Here is a 17,579-nt window from a genome sequence, read left to right as displayed (position 1 = left end):
GGTCTGGGGAGCACCGTGCGGGGATCGTGGTGGTCCCGCGGAGGCAGGGGCAGAGCCATCGCCGTGGGGCTGACCACTGGCCCCTCCCTGCCAGCCCACTCGGCCACAGCTGGTGTCTCCTTGAGCAACCCCAGGCCTCTGCGCAGGGGTGGGGCTGGCCGCTGATCGGGCCTGGGGAGCCTGGGTGGGGTAATGAGATCCCTCTTTTGGGTGGTGGGTGTACGGGGAGGCTGGAGTCCTGTGGGGGTGGTGGGGGGGGTAGGAAGAAACCTCAGGTCTGGAGGAGCCGGGGCGGGGGAGGGAAGAGGCCCGGCCCAGCAGCCCAGAGGGCCATGTGAGGACGGAGGTGGTGCTGGGAAAGTCCTGGGTGGTCACGGCCACAGCTGGCCTGGGCCAGTGCTTTGTCGAGGGGCTTAGCCCCCCATTTCCACGGGGCTGCCCCAGGGAGGCATCAGAGCAGAACCTTGGTCAAGGGACATGGCGTGGGCCCTGGAGATAGGACTCTTGATAACTTCTCTCCAGTGAGTTCCTTCTGAGGATCGGCTCTCTCCTCCTCCCTCTCCTTCCAGAGGTGCTACCTCCTCCAGGAAGCCCTCCCTGACCTCCAGGCTGGGTGAGGGCCTCCCTCGGTGTAACCAGGCACATGATTAGGGAGACCCGTGTGTCCCCTCACCCGGTGCACAGCCAGGGGCAGCCACCAGGCACCCCACGACCCGGGGCCCACGTCTACCTGGGATCGGGCAAGGTGGGCCTTGAGCCTCCTGCCTCCTGGCCGGCTGGCGCTGGGGCCTCGGGCTTCACATGGACCTGGGACTGCCCGCCCCCCTCGCGAGTGCCCCTGCTGGTGGGGCTTCTGCGGGCACGGCCACGGCAGGGTCGCCTCTCAGTTTTCTCCAGATCCCGACCAGGCAGAGACTTCCCCAGGGCAGGGAGGCCCCGCTTTGCCTGTGGTAAGCCCGGCCAGCCCCTTGGCTGGGAGGGTGCTGCTTTCAGACGGAGTCCGGGGCGCTGACGGGCAGGCCCGGGCCCGGGCGGGGGTGTCCGCGGCTTCTGCCGGCCCCCGGACGCTTCTCGCCCGTGGCCTGGGTGCTGGGGGAGCGTGAGACGCCTCGTTCGCGGAGACGGAGCACAGTGGCGAGGGCGGGCCGAGGCAGGCGGTTGTCAGGGGCACCGAAGGCCTCGCTGGGAGGCTCTGATGATTATTTTCCTGCTGGGCGCGCGCCGCCGAAACGGTTTGGGGCTGATTCATCAGTTATGGGTTATGCGGCGGCCACCGGGTGCGCTGGCCCGGCGCTGTGGGGGGCGCGGAGCCAGGGGCTGGGGCCTGGCCCCCAGGCACCGACCACCTTTGTGTTTGCTCCCCCAGGACCCTTGCCTCTCCGCTCTGCTCCTCGACCCGCTGCCAGCGCCCGGGGCCCTGCCGGGATGCCGCCCGGAGGCCGAGCGCCGCTGTGACGTCTGCGCCACGCACCTGAACCAGCTCACGCGTGAGGCCCTGCGGCTGCTCCGGGCCCCTGCCAGCCGCCAGGGCCCTGACGCCCCCCACGGAGGTCCCGGCCTGGTGCCCCCCAGCGCGGGCACCGTGACCAGCCCGCGAGATGTGCCAGCGTGTGCCAGCCCGGCCGGGAGGCAGCCGGGCCGAGCGGGGCCAGACAGGAGGAAGGGACTGGCCTGGCCATCCGGGCCCAGCGTCCAGGTGTCCGTGGCCCCTGCTGGCCTCGGGGGAGCCCTGAGCACGGTCACCATCCAGGCCCAGCAGTGCCTGGAGGGCATGTGGAGTGTCTCCAGGGTCAACAGCTTCCTGCCGCCATCATGCCTGGTAAGTCCGCTGGGCAGGGTGGGCTGCCGGCCTCCTGGGGGCCCTGGCCGCGTCTTGCCGGGGCCCACGTGTGCAGACTCAGCAGCTCCCAGTGAACACAGGCGGAGGCCCCTGCATGTCCTGTCGCAGCGGGCAGGGTCCTCGCACGGCTCCGGGGCATCGGTTCCACGCAGCGCCCGCATGCCTGGTTGGGCGTGTGTCAGCGGATCCCGAGTCTGAGCGTGTGTGGTGCCGGGCTGGCCGGAGGGCCCCTGGGACATGGTCAGACCCTCCTCGGCAGAGGGACCATCATGTGAGGAGGGGGCCCGTGGCCCCTCCCCCCAGGCCGCCCCCAAGGCCGTGGCCAGCACGACGGGGCTTGGCGTGTAGGGGAGGCCTGCAGGTGTGGGGACGCCTGTGTCCACCCCCATGGCCCTGGAGCTTAGCCTGCAGCCCCCCCCCCCCCCCCCCCCCCCCCCCCCCCGCCGCCGGGGTCTGCGGCACCCCCGGCTCTCCATCGAGCAGAATGTATACCAGGATGGGTCTTGGGAGGCGGCAGTTGTTGGATTAGGGGTCTCTGGGGACACTGGAGGGAGCAGGTTTGGGTAATACGTGAGGTTAACTGTGCTGCTCTGGGACGGCCTTGCCCCCGAGCACACCGGCTGCTCTGCCCAGGCCTCAGGGCCGCCTCCTCCCGGGCCCGGCGCCCCCAGCGGCGTCCTGATACTGCTGCCGCGGGGACTGTGGGTGTGGAGAAGCCCCCTTGCTGCCCCGTGTCCCTCACCCCCAGCGGCAGAGGTCAGTGCGTCGCTCTGGAAGCTGGTTTTGCATCTCCATTTTCCACTCAGTACGAGCCGCCGCACAAGTGCCCAACGAGTGTCTCGGAGCTAGAGCAGCGGGTAGACCTTCCCATGCACTGTGCCCCGCAGGGCTGTGGGGGCGGAGGCCCAGGGAGAGGCCCCAGATGCTGGGACAAGGTCACACGAACTCCTGCCCCGTCCCCACTTCTGGGCTTGCTGTCCATCGGGCATCCTGCCCTTGCTGGGAGTTGGACCCTGTGGCCGTGGCTGGGGCCAGTCCTTGAGTGGGCGCTCTGCCCTTGGGGCCTCCCTGGCGATTGGCAGCTCGTGGAGGGGCTGTGCAGGGGCTCAGGGAAGAACTTGGGTCTCCATCTAGCCTCCGGTTGGTGTGATGACGTGCCCTGGGTGCGGCCTTGCCGCTTTTGACCCCTCCTCTATTAGGTCCCAGGGTGAGGCCAGGGGGGGAAGGCCAGTCTCCCCTCCCCCTCCTGCATGCCCAGCACCTCCTGGCTGGGCTCTGGGCTGCCTCCGGGGCAGCACGGAGTCAGGGAGCAGCTCAGGAGAGCTGGGTGGCTTCCCAGAGGAAGTGGCACCGAGAGGGGCCCAGCGGGAGTGTCAGACGTGGAGGACCCAGCCCAGGTGCGGTGGGGCCGCTGGGAGTAGCTGGAGGGCTCCTTGCCAGGGAAGGGGGCTGAATGCCTGTCTTGCAGGGCCTCGAATGCCAGGTCGGCCTTCACTCTGAGGGCGCCAAGGAGGTGGAGGAGGGCCGTGAGCTGACAGTGGGGGCCGGTGGGGTCGGTGCGGCCGCCTTGAGCGTCTCCGCCTTGCACCCGGGCGGGTGTCACTGGCCTCCTGCTGGGCAGTCCCTTCGGCAGCCAGCACGTTGTGCAACGTGGGCACTTAAGGCTCGCTCTCTGTTTTATGTGCACATTGATTGCGCTCGGGGTGGGTGGGAATGGATTTATAATTAGACAGCAGCCCTGGCGATCGATGGGGAGATTATTAGGAGCATAAATAGAACTTTAGGATTCAGACGAGGTGATTTCCCCGGAACCAGGCATCGATCGCAAGGAGTGGCTCTGGAATGTTAAAGTCTCGCATGTAGATGCTTCTGGAGGACCTGCAGAGAGCGCCTGCCCCGGGCGTGACCCTCTCCGGCAGACGTGGACCCAGCTGCCCAGGAGGCCGGCTGCAGCCCTCTGTTCTACCGTGTGCAGGGGGGAGGCAGGGAGCCCGGGCTTGAGGGCCCAGAACATTCTGGGTGCTGTGGCTGGGAGCTTACTCCTGCTCTGGGGGCGACCTTCTGGGGAGCTCTGTACCCGGATGAGCAGCCCTTTGCCAGCCGCGCCTGGAATCCAGACCACAGCCCCCTTCCCTGTCTGGGAGCACGGGCCTCGGCCCTTCCTGGCTCCTTCTGCCTCCTGACTGTCCAGTGACGCTTCCTGCTTGTGGAGTGCGCTTGGTGGCACAGTCTGGCCGAGGCCTTCCCGACCGTCAGGCAGAGGTCTGCTGCCATGCAGGACGGAGGTGCCCAGGCTCTGGCGTCACCACCCTGGCTGCCCGAGATGCTGGGTGATGGCGTGCGGCCACCCCAGGTCCTCTGCCCTGGCCTGTTGCATGGGGTCATGGCCGGGAACTGTGGCCTGTCCCTCCGTGTTGCTGGAGCACCTGTGAGATGGTCACAGCCGGACACCCTGAGCCTGCACGGCAGGCTCGGAGTAGCTCAGGTCACGGCAGCTAGAGGTGGGGCTGCATGGAGTCCTGCAGACACGGGCCAGGCCCTGCCCAGGGCCCTGAGGCTCATGGTCCAGGGGACAGAACCCAGCGCAGAGGGCTCCAGGCTGGCCATGGGGGCTGGGGCAGTGAAGGCCCTGCCTGGATGGGGAGGATGGGGGACTTCTTGGAGGAGGTGATGTGCAGAACAGGAGGTGAAGTCATTCTGATGGAGAACTGGGAGCAGGTAGTGTGGCACCAGCTTGGGAGTGTCAGCCCTGCTGACCTCTGTGCCAGCCTTCTGCCTCCTCTCGCCCTCGCGGTCCCTGGGAGGCCCGCCCATCCTCAGGGATATGTCCGAGGCAGCAGCTAGTGCATGGTCCCGGCCTAGGTCTCTCTGACCCGGCCCGTTTCTGGTGCCCTTGCTCTGGACCTCAGTTTACTCACCCGTGGACCGGACGCTGCACGAGACGCCCTCTTCCGTGCGGTGCTGCAGCGAGCCGCCTCTGTGACGGGGGCGGGGCCCCTGCAGGGCTTCGGTCACTCCAGCCTGGGGCGCTCACCCCCCCAGCCCCATCCCGCCCGGCCCCCGGCCCCCACAGCTGTCCCCTCCTCGTGAGGGGTTCATGCTGCGGAGCCGCGAACTGTCCTTCACCTGCCAGATTGTCAGACCCAGGGGCCCGGGGCCAGGCCAGCGGCGGGCACTGTGGGGGCGCCTCCGCCCGGGCAGGCTCCCAGCTCCCTGCCCTGCGGCTGCCTCACGCCCTCCTCTCTGCACGCTTCTCTTTTGTTGCTGCTCTCCTGCCTCCATCTCCTTTTCTGTTTGGCCGCCTCCCTCCCCCCCTCCCCCCGCACCTCCCCTCTCCCCCCCTCCCCTCCCCCCCCCTCCTGTCCTCCTGTCCTGGTCTTCCCTCTGGCCGCCCCCCTCCCCTCCCCTCCCCTCCCCTCCGGCTTCTTTGGCATGCCCGGGTTCTGCTCCTGGCAGGAAGCGGCAGTGGCCGTCCCGATGGCCAGAGCCGTGTCTCGGCAGCTCGTGGGACGGCGGAGCCGAGGCACGTGTGGGACTCCGGAGACAGGTCAGTGTGGGCGGCCCGCGCCGTCACCGGGTCATGCCAGAACCTTCCGGCTGGAGGCAGAGAGACTGCATGTGACGGCGGGCTGGCCCGGGCTCTGTGGGAGTGGACGAGGGGCCGCGGAGGGCCGTGGCCTGTGGCTCTGGCCCCTCTATGACCCTGCACCTGGGTTCCCCGCTGACCAGGAGGCCTCCCTGAGTGGAGCAATGGCCTGGCCCCTGCTGCCAGGCATGCGCCCCACGGCCGCCGCACCATCCTGGGGGCTGTCCTGGGGTGGGTCCCGGGGGCTGCGGGGGCAGGCCCCTCCCCGGCAGCTCCTCCCCCTACTCTGCCCCGCAGCGCCGGGCCCTCGTGGGGGGTGCGTGCGTCCAGTCGTGAGAAAGGTCTTCACGTTCGAGGGGAGGGAAGGCGTGAGCGTGTCAAGACGGCTGCTCTGCGTTCCTCATGCGATTGCCTTCTTCTAGGAGCCTGTGGTTCCTATTGTCCAGGCCTAGGCCTGGCTGGCCCTCCTTCTGGAATGTTCCCCGGGAGCTGGTACCCTTCTGCTCCAGCAGCCCCGTTCCCTCTGGCACAGGGGTGGCCTCCCAGCTGTGGGAGAAGACGCATCCCTGCCGGGGGGTGTGCTCCTGGAAGACAGATTTACTGAGCACCTGCTATACCCCAGGCAAGGTGTTGGCTTGAGGATGTGCAGGGGACCAGGTCTGTGCAGATAGGAACCCATGGGGTCCTCCTGATTCCTGACATGTTTTAGGTGCTCATGGAAGCCAGTGGAATGAGAAGGAGGTGCTCAGCACGGCCCCATTACTGTGGGGCAGGTGCAGAAGCACTGGACAGCCCGGGGGAGGCGAGGTCAGCGTGCCCTGGAGGAGAGGGTTGGTGGGGCTGGGTTCCCAGGGAGGCACAGCAGCAGAGGCGAGGCAGGCAGCCGGGCCTGGTGGGCGCGGGCCTGGTGGGCGCAAGGGCCTGGTCTGTTTCAGGTTTGCCCTTCTCTGCTACTGAGCTGTTCTCAAAGCCCTGGGGCAGAAGCCGGTGCGCATGGCTTCTGTCCATCTGGAAGTCTGGGGCTCCACGAACTTCCTTTGCAGACATGGTTCTGCTGTGTCCAGAGAGGGGTGTGGAGCTGGTGCTGCTCGGGGCTGGGCGGGTGAGCCGTCCGCCGCGGCGAGGGCTGGCAGGGCCCGCTTCAGCACACTCCTGTGGTGGCTCGCTCTGCCGTGGTGGCCACGGGGCCTCTGGCTGTGTCACTTGGGAGACCCCAAGGATGTTGGGCCCTCCAGGATGTGGCTCTTCACCCTCAGGGTCACCAGGGAGGCCCGTGTCCCAGCAGCCTGAGGGACTGAGTGGAGCTGGGAAGCCCAGAGACCGGCCTGGTGCCTGGGGAGCCTTGAACCCTGGGGACAGGGGCCCTAGGGGGAGTGGGCGGGGCCGAGGCCGGCTGCCGCCCCACCCCCTCCAGGGGCAGGTCTGGTCTGGGGGTCCGGGGCCCGACACGGACAGGCACATAAACGTGATATATGGCGGCCGGATCTCAGGCTTGCTGGTGCTGTCTTAGGGACGTTTAATTACATTTGTGCTTCATTACAAGGCTGTCTCCCTTTCTAGAATTTATTTTAGCTAATTAGCTGGAAATGCCAGAGCAGTATTTCAGATGATGGGAGCACCATACGTTACCACATGCGGGGCAGTGTGTGCTGCCCACAAATATCTACTGTGGTGTCCTCTCTGACAGGGCCCTGCGTGCCCCGGGGGGTGCCCGGGGCGAGGCGTGTGGGGGCCCTGGGTGTGCGCTCTGCCCCCCCCCCCCCGTGGGGGTGCGCCCCTCACGCGGCTCCCCCTCCCGCAGGCTGAGGCAGCGGTGGCCGCCGTGGCGGTGGCCGACACGGTCCGGGACGGCGCCCCCTCCTCGAGCTCTGATGGCGCCTCGAGGACGTGGGGCTGCGGGGGGGCCCGCACGACGGCGCTGGTCACCCCGGCTGGGGGCCCCGCGAGCCCGTCGGCAGCAGCGTCCTTCTTCATCAGGTATGTCCTTCCGGGGCTGCTGGGACACGCACAGCGGGGGGAACCTGGGGTGCTGGCCCCCATGGCCTGCAGGCCTTTCCTGGGAGAACCGTGGCCACTCTGCTGCTGGGTAGGGCGGCAGGGGAGTGACTGGGGCCACTGTCACCCAGCAGCTCACGGTGGGTGGCCACGACGTTGATGGCAGCATGCAGTGGGGGCCTCTGGCCTCTGGGATCGGGGGTGGGCTGCAGCCACAGGTGTCCTGGGGTCCACCCTGGGCTGGCGTGGGCAGGGGCCGCAGATAGAGGCTGATCTCAGTCGGGGGGCCAGGGGGCGGGAGAGCGGAATGGGGCTCGAAGGAGGTGCCCTGGAGGGCAGCCGCACAGAGACCCCATGCTTTGCCCTCCCCTACCAGGGGAATGCCAGCACATGTGCCCTATTAGATCCAGCTCCCCTGTGGGCCAGGAGCTGGGTGGTCCAGTCCTGGCCTGAGCCCTGGTCCTCTGGATGCCTCGGTGTGGCCCTTCAGGCCTGGGGGTGTGAGCTGGTGTAGCCCAGGCCGGCAGGTTCCAAGGTGGGAAGCGGTGTGTGGGAGCAGGGGTCTCTTCCTCGGCCCCTGCCCGTGGGGAGTAGTCCTGCCCCTCCCATCAGGGCCCTGGGGTTCAGCAGACAGAACAGACAGAGCACGGGGCTGCGGATTACAGGATGTAATGGCGGTAATGAGTGGTAATGGCAGGCCCAGACGCAGGTCACTGTCCCATTAGCAGCTCTGGCGGGCACTGATAAGCTTGTCTGTGAATCACATGTGGGTGGTGGGAGCACGGTGCGTTATCAGCATGGGCTGCGGGACCATGAGGCCCGAGGGGGGTGCTGGGCTGGTGAGCACTGGCTGCGGGGCTGGCGGGGGTCCTGCCCGGGGGGATCCCCCCTGTAAGGGACGTCCCCTCCTGGTGAGCCTCCATCTGGGGCTTGCTGCATCAGTGGGGCCTGCAGGGGATTTCACGCCTTCTGAGGAGAAGAACAGCTCCAGGGTCCCAGGTTCTGGGGGCCACGCTGGCTCATTAGTAACCCTGTGGCCGGCAGACCGGGTGCCGCTGCCTTTTGTCTCCATCGGAGCAAGGATGCTGCTGACCTTGGGAAGTTACCATAGAAACAAGTGTGGGGACAGCGGGAGGCAAGTTTTCCGATGGGGAGTGGGGGTGTGCGCACTGCCCACTGCCATTACTTCCAGCCTGTTGAACCAGCCCTGAGTCGTAGCGGCTTCTCCCTGGGGCACGGGAAGGCTGTCGGGCCTTGTGCTTGACAGGGGCCGGCGCCCTGGGTGGCCCGAGTGCTGTGTACCCCGCATCCACTCTCTTGTTTTGTGTGTGTGCTGGGGCCTGTGGAGCTGCCTGTGGGGACCTCGGGCATGTGCGAGTGTATGTTCTGTGCTCCCACCTCTGTCCCTTGCCAGGCTCCTAGAGGGGCAGAGCTGACCCCAGCCCACCCCCTGCCCCCTGGCCAGCAGGGGTGGGTATCTGTGGAGACAGCCTTAGATGGCAGGGCAGCACCTGTGAAGGGACAGGACAGAGTGCTGTCCATGGTGCTGAGGGCAACAGAGGGGGACTTGGAGGGGTGAGTAGGAGCCTGGCATTTGAGTCGCGCTTGGGATTTGGGATCCTCTTTGGTCCTGGAACACTCGCTGGGGGCCAGGTCTCAGGCCTTCCCAGGACCTCTGAACCCCTCACCTCAGGGGAACCAAGGCTGTGAGTGGTCGTATGGGTGCCAGGTGCCTGGAACCTCATTAACACTGATGGGCCGCACAGCACAGGGCTGAGGCCTGGCACCTTGCTCCCTGCAGCTGGGCCTGGATGGCCCGTTCACACGTGGCAGCTGTGACTGAGAGCTCAGTGTGCCAACTGACCAGAGCTCTGAGCAGGCCAGGCTCCACGGGGCGGGCATAATTAGTCTCTCCGGAGGCATTCATGACCTTGATCCCTACCTGAGCTCTCTTGCTCCTACCATGGGGTGCCCTTGCCTTCCACCTCTGCTGTTTCCCCTCCTCCCAAGATGTCTCCCTTAGTGGTCTCTTGCCTGCCCTGCTGGGTCTTTCTGGGGGTCGCCTTTCAAATCCCTGAATGTAGATGCTTTGGAAGAACCAGTGGGGTCTCCTGGGCAGGATCTGGGGAGGGGGCATGGTGAGGTTTCCCTCAGGTACCAGGACATCCATTTGCCCCTCCCTGGTGTCTGCCTGGTGGGTGTCCAACCCACAGACTGTCAGGCCTGGTGCCAAGCAGAGCTCCTCAGCCAGAGGGGGTGCTGCCCAGGGGCACAGGGCCAGTGCATTCCCAGGTCACACGATGTGGCCATGGGAGTAGGGGTCAGGGATCTGCCTGCTGGGGCCTTGGTCCCTGTGTCAGGGGTCTAGGGGCCTCTGGGTCCCCAGTGGGCAGACCCTGGGGGATCTCGGGTCCGAGAGTAGCAGATGCCCCTGGGGTGGAGTGCAGGGTCGGCGGGGGGGGGGTGGTGGTGCAGTGACCAGGTCCACTAGCCTCATCCTGGTCCAGTTAGGAGGCCTTAGGCTGCCACACATGTGTCCAAAAAGCCCCACGTGCCTCCTCGAATAGGGAAGGGCCTCACCATCAAGGTCAAGTGCTTGTGAAACTATCTCTTGTTTGCAAGAGGCAATTTTTCTTTGTAAAAAAGACAAAATATTCCCCAAGAGATATTGGAGGGGCTTGTCCCCCAGCCACTCACCCACTCACCCCTATAATTACTCACCCACCGACTCCTGCACCCACTCACTCCTGCACCTACTCACCCATGCACCCCTGCAATCACCTACCCATGCACCCATTAACCCCTGCACCCACTCACCCACATACCCCTGTACTCACCCCTGCACTCACTCACCCATGTATCCATGCACTCACCCCTGCACTCATTCACCCACACCCCCACACACTCACCCCTGCACTCACTCACTCACCCATGCACCCACTCCTGCACCCACTCACCCACGCACTCACCCACCCATGCACCTATGAACCTACTCACCTACCTACCCAGGTACCTATCACCCACCCACCCTTTTTTTTTAATTAAAAAAAATTTTTTTTAATGTTCTTTATTTTTGAAGACAGAGAGACAGCGCAAGCAGGGGGCGGTCAGAGAGAGAGGGAGACACAGATCTGAAGCAGGCTCCAGGCTCTGAGCTGTCAGCACAGAGCCCAACGTGGGGCTCGAACCCACGAACCGGGAGATCATGACCTGAGCTGAAGCCGGATGCTCACCCGACTGAGCCCCCAGGCACCCCCCACCTGCTTCTTTACTCATCTGCTCACTCACTCTCTCCTGGCCATGTCAGTGTGTCCCGGTAACTGGCCTGGGCCTGGCAGCCCACTGCCTGGAGGACGGACACAGCCTTATAACCTTGTGTGTCAGAACAGGGGCTGGTTCCTGTAGTAGCAGGAGGCGCACCTTTGGGAAGCCCAGCTTGGGGGCATCAGGGCAGGCTTCCTGGAAGAATCTTTTCTGAGGATGAGGAGACCTATGTGTGCATGTGACGTTCCTGCTTTTCCAAGGCTTCTCTTCAGAGCCAGGCCACCAAGCCTTGCCTACACTTCCCTGCTTGTCTCGCCTCCCACTACTCCTCACCCCTGCAGGTCCCACCCTGGGCCCCCACGTCCAGCAATGCAGTGGGCATTCTCAGCCCTGGGTGTGGTGCCTGTGTATTCTCCTGGCCTCTGTGAGGCCCGGCGGCACCTCCCCACCGCTGTCTCCAACTTCCCTGGTCAGACACCAGGTCTGTGCCTCCAGAAACCTGCAGCCCTGCATGGCAAGCCCCGCCCCCAGGGCCCCTCCCCCAGGCATAGGAACCGAGGTGTGGCTGCTGGGTCTGTCCCAGTTAGCTGGAGCTTGGATTTCATCAAAGGAGAGAGTGCCCCTTCTGGGCCTTGTTAATGCAGGGGTGTGTCTTTGAGTCATGCCTGGTGGGGTGAGCCTGTAAGCTGGCCAGGGCCCGGCTCCTCAGCTCCCAGCCCCTTGGGGGCCGACTGCGGGGCTGGCGGGGGGGGGGGGGGGGGGGGGGGGGGGGGGGGGCTGAGTTAGGTCAGCCCATAGGGTGGAGATGCCTGCCAATAATGTTCTAGACTCCCAGGGCTGGCGGGGCCTAAGAGAGGGCCAGGCCCAGCCTCTGTCCAGGCGTGACCGGAACGTGTCCGGTGGGGAAGGACACCTCCCTGTGCTCCGCTGCTGGCCCTGAGGGTGACCAGCTGCGCTGAGGTCTGTACTGCAAACCCCTGGCTCTTGGGTGTGACCTACCCGGCAGAGCACTGCCCTCCGGTCGTGCAGATTGGAGGTTGTGACCCAGAGTTGCTCTTGCCTCCCCCAGCACCTTGCCCGTCAGCCCTGGGTCCTTCTCAGCTCCTACATCCCCTGGAGAGTTAGGGCTGTGGGTTCAGGATGCCCTGCCCTGCAGTGTCAGGGTCCCAGGCTGACCTAGGGGGAGGGAGCAGGGGACTGGCCGTTGGCGTGGGGGAGGCCTGCCTTGGCCAGGGCCGTCTGCTGTCCTGCTCCATCAGCCTGACCACCTGGTGGACACCCTCCAGCACACACTTGCTCTGGGCAGCCCCTTTCTGCTGCCCTTTCTTGAAATCCTGGGAATAAGCACCAGGGTACCTATTACAGATGAGGAAATGAACCCTTGGGGCCTCTTTGACTTTTACAGTCCCAGGCCCTGCCCCCTCTTTCCCAGCCTGGCCGCTGGCCCCTGTGGTGTCCCACCCTCCCTGGCCACCTTGACCCCGGCGGGGTGGGGGGGTGGGGAGGCAGTGTGGGGCTGGTGGGGCAGGGCTGCCTACTGGGCGGGAATATTCTCCAAGTCCAACCACAGATTCTCCTCATGGAGTGCTGGGCAGGAAGCTGTGGCGGAACCCAGGGTGGCCAGGGTCCAGGGCAGGAGTCCAAGGCTGGGCGGCAGGCCGGGCGGAGGGGCCCCAGGCGCCCAGGCTCTGCTGAAATGGCCTCATTTGCTCCCACAGCCCTGGCCCAGGTCTTCCTGGTCCTCACCCCGCCAGCCCTGCCTGGCCCCCGGGACAGATTATACTCAAGTTTGCGCTATGGCCGAGGCCTTGCCTTCTTGGAGTGGCACTTGTCCCCTGCCCCCAGGCGGAGCTGCCTGCCTCCTCCTGCCCCTGATTTGCTCGGATTCTCAGGCAGTGGGGGTGGGACCCGGGTCTTTTCCTTGCAGGGAGTTCTGAGGCTGACAAGTCCGTGGGCTCAGGCAGGAACTGGGTTATTGTTGGCCGGCGGCCAGAGAAGCCAGGTGCCCCGGCTCAGGGCTCCCTGCACCCCCAGATGCTGGGGCTCCTCCTGGGCAGCTTGTGGGCCCTGCTCTCCACACCCCCACCCTGCCTGGGCACACACCTGCACCACTGGCCACCGCTCTCTTAAGGATCCGCCGTGATCGTAGATTACTTTTATTTCCCGCCACGACACCTCTCTCGGAGGAAAGCCGTCCCTGGGGCCCCCTAAAAGACAACTCCTATTAGAGATGAGTGGGGTTAAGCAAAACGCTGGCGGTAGGTGGCTGAGTGGGAGGCTGGCTGAGGGCTGGGCTGCCCCGGGTGGGCGGGCGCCCGGGGTGCGTCAGCCCTAAGCTCGGATCACATCCCGGCCGCCCCCCTGCCACGGGGCCCCACCGCGAGGAGGCGGTGATGAGGCCAGGCCATCTGGGCAACGGGCGCAAAGCACGAACGCGGGCCGAGGCCCAAGGTGCGTTCTGTCACATCTGTGGCCCCTGGTGTCACCGGCGCTGGGAGCCTGGGGGGCCCGCAGTGGGGGGCGGACGCGAGCCAGCTCTGCCTGGTGCAGCGGGGGAGCTTGCCGGCCGGCGGTGGGAGCCCCCGTGGGAGATCAGCGGGCCCTCGGGGCACACGTGCGTGTGCGCACTCACGGCCTGGGCGTCCACAGCAGTGCTTCTCAGATGTGCACCGACGTCAGGGTGGGCTCGGACTCGGGGGGCCTGCACGGGCCCTGGGGACGCTGTGGGGTCCGCGGGGCTACACCGCGCAGGGCTCCGGGGGTGCCAGGCTGAGGGCGCCGGCCCCGTGGGGACGCGACCAGGGGCCACGGGGACACCTGGCTTTGTCGAGCTCCTCCTGCTGGCCCAGCGCCTCCAGCGCTTCAGCTCATCAGGCCCCCGGGGGCCTGCGCAGGTCACGCCGACCCACTTAGAGACGGGGAGATGGAGGCCCAGGACGAAGTCCACAGGCCTGGGTCCCCCAGCCTAGGGGTGGCTGACCCCAGCACGCTCCAGCCACCCCGCCCATCCCCCCACCAGGGCAGACGGGGAGGCCTGGCCTGTGCTGAGCCAGCCACCAGGGACCGCCAGGGACCTGAAGGGGCAAGCCCAGCCCCGGGACCCTGCTGGCTCTGGGGCCACACCCAGGGCAGGTGACAAGGACAGCTCTGAGTGCCCCCACCTGCCCCTGCCTCCCCTCCCCAGGGCTGCCCAGAAGCTCAGCCTGGCCTCCAAGCGCAAGAAACCTCATCCGCCACCAGCCCCTGCTGCCCGCAGTGCCTCCCCCTACCCCACGGACTTCAGCGGGGTCCTGCAGCTGTGGCCGCCCCCTACACCCCCCTGCCTGCTCAGGGCCGCCTCCAAGGTGAAGGACAGCCTCAGCAGTGTCGGAAAGGTAGGCCTGCCTCTGATGTGGAGGTGACCCTGGGGACTGGTGGGGGGGATGAAGCCAGGGGTGTCTGAGCAGGTGCTGGGGGGGGTGCAGGAGACGGAAGGGTCCCGCTCCTGTCTCCCAGGTGGGACGAAGTGGGGCGCAGACGGGAAGACTGAGGCCCAGGCTCACCTTGGCAGGAGCCTGGGCGTCTGTGGTGGGGTCGCAGAGGCAGGTTCTGGTCTCTGTGGGTGGGACAGCTGGGGTTCCTGGGGTTGGGGTGTGGCCCCCGGGAGCCCCCCTGCCATGTGTCGGCACGCTGGCCTTGGGTGGGGCTCCAGGGCTGGATGGGACCCCTCAACTCTCAGTGTCCGGGCAAATCCCAGCTGCCATTTGCCCCTGGAAGGGGGGAACACACGATCAGCTGGTTCCCGGGGGGGAGACTGAGGCCCAGAGCGGGGAAGGTGGCTGGCTGGCCCCTGGCTCTGACCCCTGGCTCCTGTGGCCTTTTGTCGAGAGTGGGTATCTGTCCTGGCCCCGTGTGGCTTGCTGGGAGCTGTGCTCTGGCCCAGTGCTGGGCCTGCGTGTGTGGGGTTTGTGAGCACGTGTGGACAGTGGGGAGACCGAGGCTCAGTCACACAGCCGTGGGGGTGAGGGTGGGGCCTGACCCTGGGTGTGTGCTCCGACATCTCCCCTGACTTTATGCCCACACTCTGCGCACTGGTGGCCCCCCTGCCGCATGCCCCTGTCCCCCCTCCCCCCAGGCACTGGGCCCAGCCACCCCAGTGCCCGGAGGCTCACCTCTGCAGAGGTGTTTGGCTGGGGCCATGGTCCCCTGGGCTGCGTCCCCCCACCCCCACCCCACCTGGGATGTGCCTCATGGCTGCAGAGGGGCCTGATGTGCTCACAGAGGGTCCCCTGCCCGGGCCTGAGCCACTCCCGGACCCCCACACTGGCTCTCCCCTCAGGGCCCTCCTGCTGCACCCCTCCTCCTCACCGTGACTCTGCTCTTGCTGGAAGCCTGTCACCCCTCCACCTGGCGGCAGGTGGCCCTGGGAGCCTCAGCCCTGCCCAGCTTTGACCTTGGCCTCCCTCCTCCCTTGGCTGGGCTTCTCTCTCTCAAAGTGGGGGTGGGTGGGAGGCCAGTGTCTCAGGCACAGAGCGCTGTTTCTTGCAGCTGCTGTTACAGGGGCGCCAGCAAGCCTCTGCTGCCTCCTCCGGGGGCAGGGGCTCCTCCCTACCCCCCTCCCCCAACCCCTGCCCCCGTCCCCTGCGTGGAGTCCCCTCGCTGTCCACCCAGTGCCCCTCCTTGGCTCCCTGGGTGTGATTTGCACGAGTGTCGCACAGTCAGAAATGCCTCCTGAAAAGCGTTTAATATTGTCACAGAAAAGAAGTTAGATTACACTCAATTCCTGACATTAATGTGCTACTTAAGGTAATTCATCATCCTGCTGTATTGAAAGAGACATCATGTGTGGGTGCTGAGAGGCGCCCCTCCCCCCTCACTGCCTGGGCCACCTCGTAGGAGTGGAAGCCCTTTTTTATGCAAAACGTGTTTTTTCCCTACCTGGCAGCAATTCAGCAGCTCTTTGTGATATCTGAACGTTTGGGGGAGAGACGAGATGCCCTTGTCTGGTGCGAAGACCCTGTCGTTTCCTGGCTGTAAGGACAGGATCCTCGCAGACCATGGCCTGTGCTCAGCTAGGACGGCTGGGCCTGGGGGTCCCCGCGCGGGGGGCTGACGTCGCTAGCTCCAGAAGGCAGCACCGGTGCATTTCCTGCTCTGGAGGAGCCCAGGCGGAGGGCCTCAACCCCCCAGGAGTCCCCTGCAATCTGCACAACCCATTTGGCTCCGGGAGAGGCCAGGAGTTCACGCTGAAAAAAAAAATGGCCAGAAACGAGCAGGGAGCGCACGTTTTCATCTGCTGGGCAGCGGCGTTTGGAAATGAAATAGTTTTGTTCGTGTCGTTGGGGGAATAAAAGAATCGATTCTCGCCTGGCGGAGCCCAGGCTCAGGGAGCGCGGCAGAAAAGTGTTCTTGGCGCTTCTCCCCCGAGAACACGCCCTCCTTCCTGGAGCGAGTTTGCATGTCGATTTGCCACGTGCGGCAGGGAAGTCGCCTCGCGGAACTACCCGCAGTAAACCAATTTTGCCCGCGTTATGTATCTGTCAGTTACAATTAAATCCGTGAAAAATATTGGCTCTGAAATGAGCCTGGTAATTTGATTTACGCAGTAGCGGAGAAATCGAAGGTTTCATTGGGGAGCGGAGGGTGGGGTCCTTCCGCAGACGCGGGCCTGGCGCCCCTCCCGGGAGGCGCCCCGGCTCACCGGCCCGTCCGGCCACCGCCCTGCCTGAGGGGCCGATTGCGGTGCTTGTTCTCCAGCGGGAGACCCTGCGGGGCAGCTTGCTCTAGCTCTCGTGTCCCCACCCCGGCCCCTCCCTGCTGAGCCTTTGCTCCCTTGAGGGCGTTGGGGCCCGTGGTCCAGCTGCATAGATGCCTGTCTTCTGCGGAGCTCGGCATGGGGTGGGGGTGGGATGGGGGCACACTTTGTGTCTATTTTTGGTTTTGGGGTCACCTGCCAGCGCCTCCAGGTGAACACCCGCCCCCATCTTGCCCTGTTCTGTGCTCTCCACTCACCGACCTGTCCCCCCTGGCCAGGCCTCAGTGTCCCCCACACCTCCTGGCAGAACTGAGCCTTTTCTCGGGGAGGATTATGGTGTCCTCTCCCTTCCTCCCACGGAGCCCTTCTGCAGCCGGGTCCGCCCCCGGCTGGTCCCCCAGCTTCCCTGCCCAGGGCATCATGGCTCTCCGGGCAGCCCCTCTCATGCCTCTGTTCCTCCCCTCCCAGCGCCGGACCGGGGCCCGAGGAGCCAGGGGAAGGGGCTCCTTGGAGGAGGCAGTGGCTGGACCGACATGGGGCCTGGGGCTGCCCTGCTCTGGCAGCGGGGAGGGGATCTTCGCTGGGGGGCCACCCCAGCCTGCGCGCTTTCCTGTGGGCTGTGCCTGCCGGTCTGCTGAGCCAGGCCGCTGAGGAGGGGTGCGGGGCCGCTAAAGCCGGGTGGGGGTGCCGGGCAGCTCACATGGGGGTTCGGGCTGCTGAGGAGGGGTGCGGGGCAGCACCCTGGGGCAGGGGGCTCTGTTGGCAGCAGTGTGGGCCTGAGTCTTCCTTCCAGGGAGCCGTGTCTGTACTGCTTGCCCCCCGCCCCCCCTTAGTTTGGGATTGGGTCTCGTGCTGTGTGACCTGGCGGAGGCGGTGGACTGGTCAGTGTGTCTTCTCCCTCCTGGGCAGGGGTGGCTGGGGCCAGAGCTGCTGTGTGCCAGGAGGGGTCTGGGCCGCGGGCTGAGCTCCCTTCGCTTCCAGCTCCGCATCTGAGGCAGCGGGAGGGTGCAAACACCCCAGATGGAGGGTGGGTGGTACGCTTCCATCCCTGTGCTCACTGGGGCAGCCAGAGCCTGCTCCCCCACTCCTGGCGTTTCCCCCTTCTGTGCTTCCCCTCCCCTTCCATCCTCCCCCACTCTGTGCTTCCCCCCCCCCATCCT

The 17,579-nt window shown here is 65.9% G+C and overlaps 1 protein-coding gene across 2 annotated transcripts in view; it reads left to right on the top strand.

Annotated features, from left to right (window-relative positions):
• KIF26A (kinesin family member 26A) overlaps nucleotides 1-17,579 on the top strand; it is a 35,188-nt gene that overhangs the window by 8,613 nt on the left and 8,996 nt on the right. For both annotated transcript variants that reach the window (XM_029952504.1, XM_029952503.1), the window contains exons 3-5: nucleotides 1,367-1,819; nucleotides 7,228-7,403; nucleotides 13,870-14,059. In XM_029952504.1, coding sequence (XP_029808364.1) covers nucleotides 1,367-1,819; nucleotides 7,228-7,403; nucleotides 13,870-14,059 — 819 coding nt within the window. The remainder of the gene's footprint in view (nucleotides 1-1,366; nucleotides 1,820-7,227; nucleotides 7,404-13,869; nucleotides 14,060-17,579) is intronic.

This window comes from Suricata suricatta, chromosome 9, assembly GCF_006229205.1.
Source record: "Suricata suricatta isolate VVHF042 chromosome 9, meerkat_22Aug2017_6uvM2_HiC, whole genome shotgun sequence".
Taxonomy (NCBI): domain Eukaryota; kingdom Metazoa; phylum Chordata; class Mammalia; order Carnivora; family Herpestidae; genus Suricata; species Suricata suricatta.
Note: the sequence above shows the minus strand (reverse complement) of the source record. Positions and strands in the feature narration are given on the sequence as shown.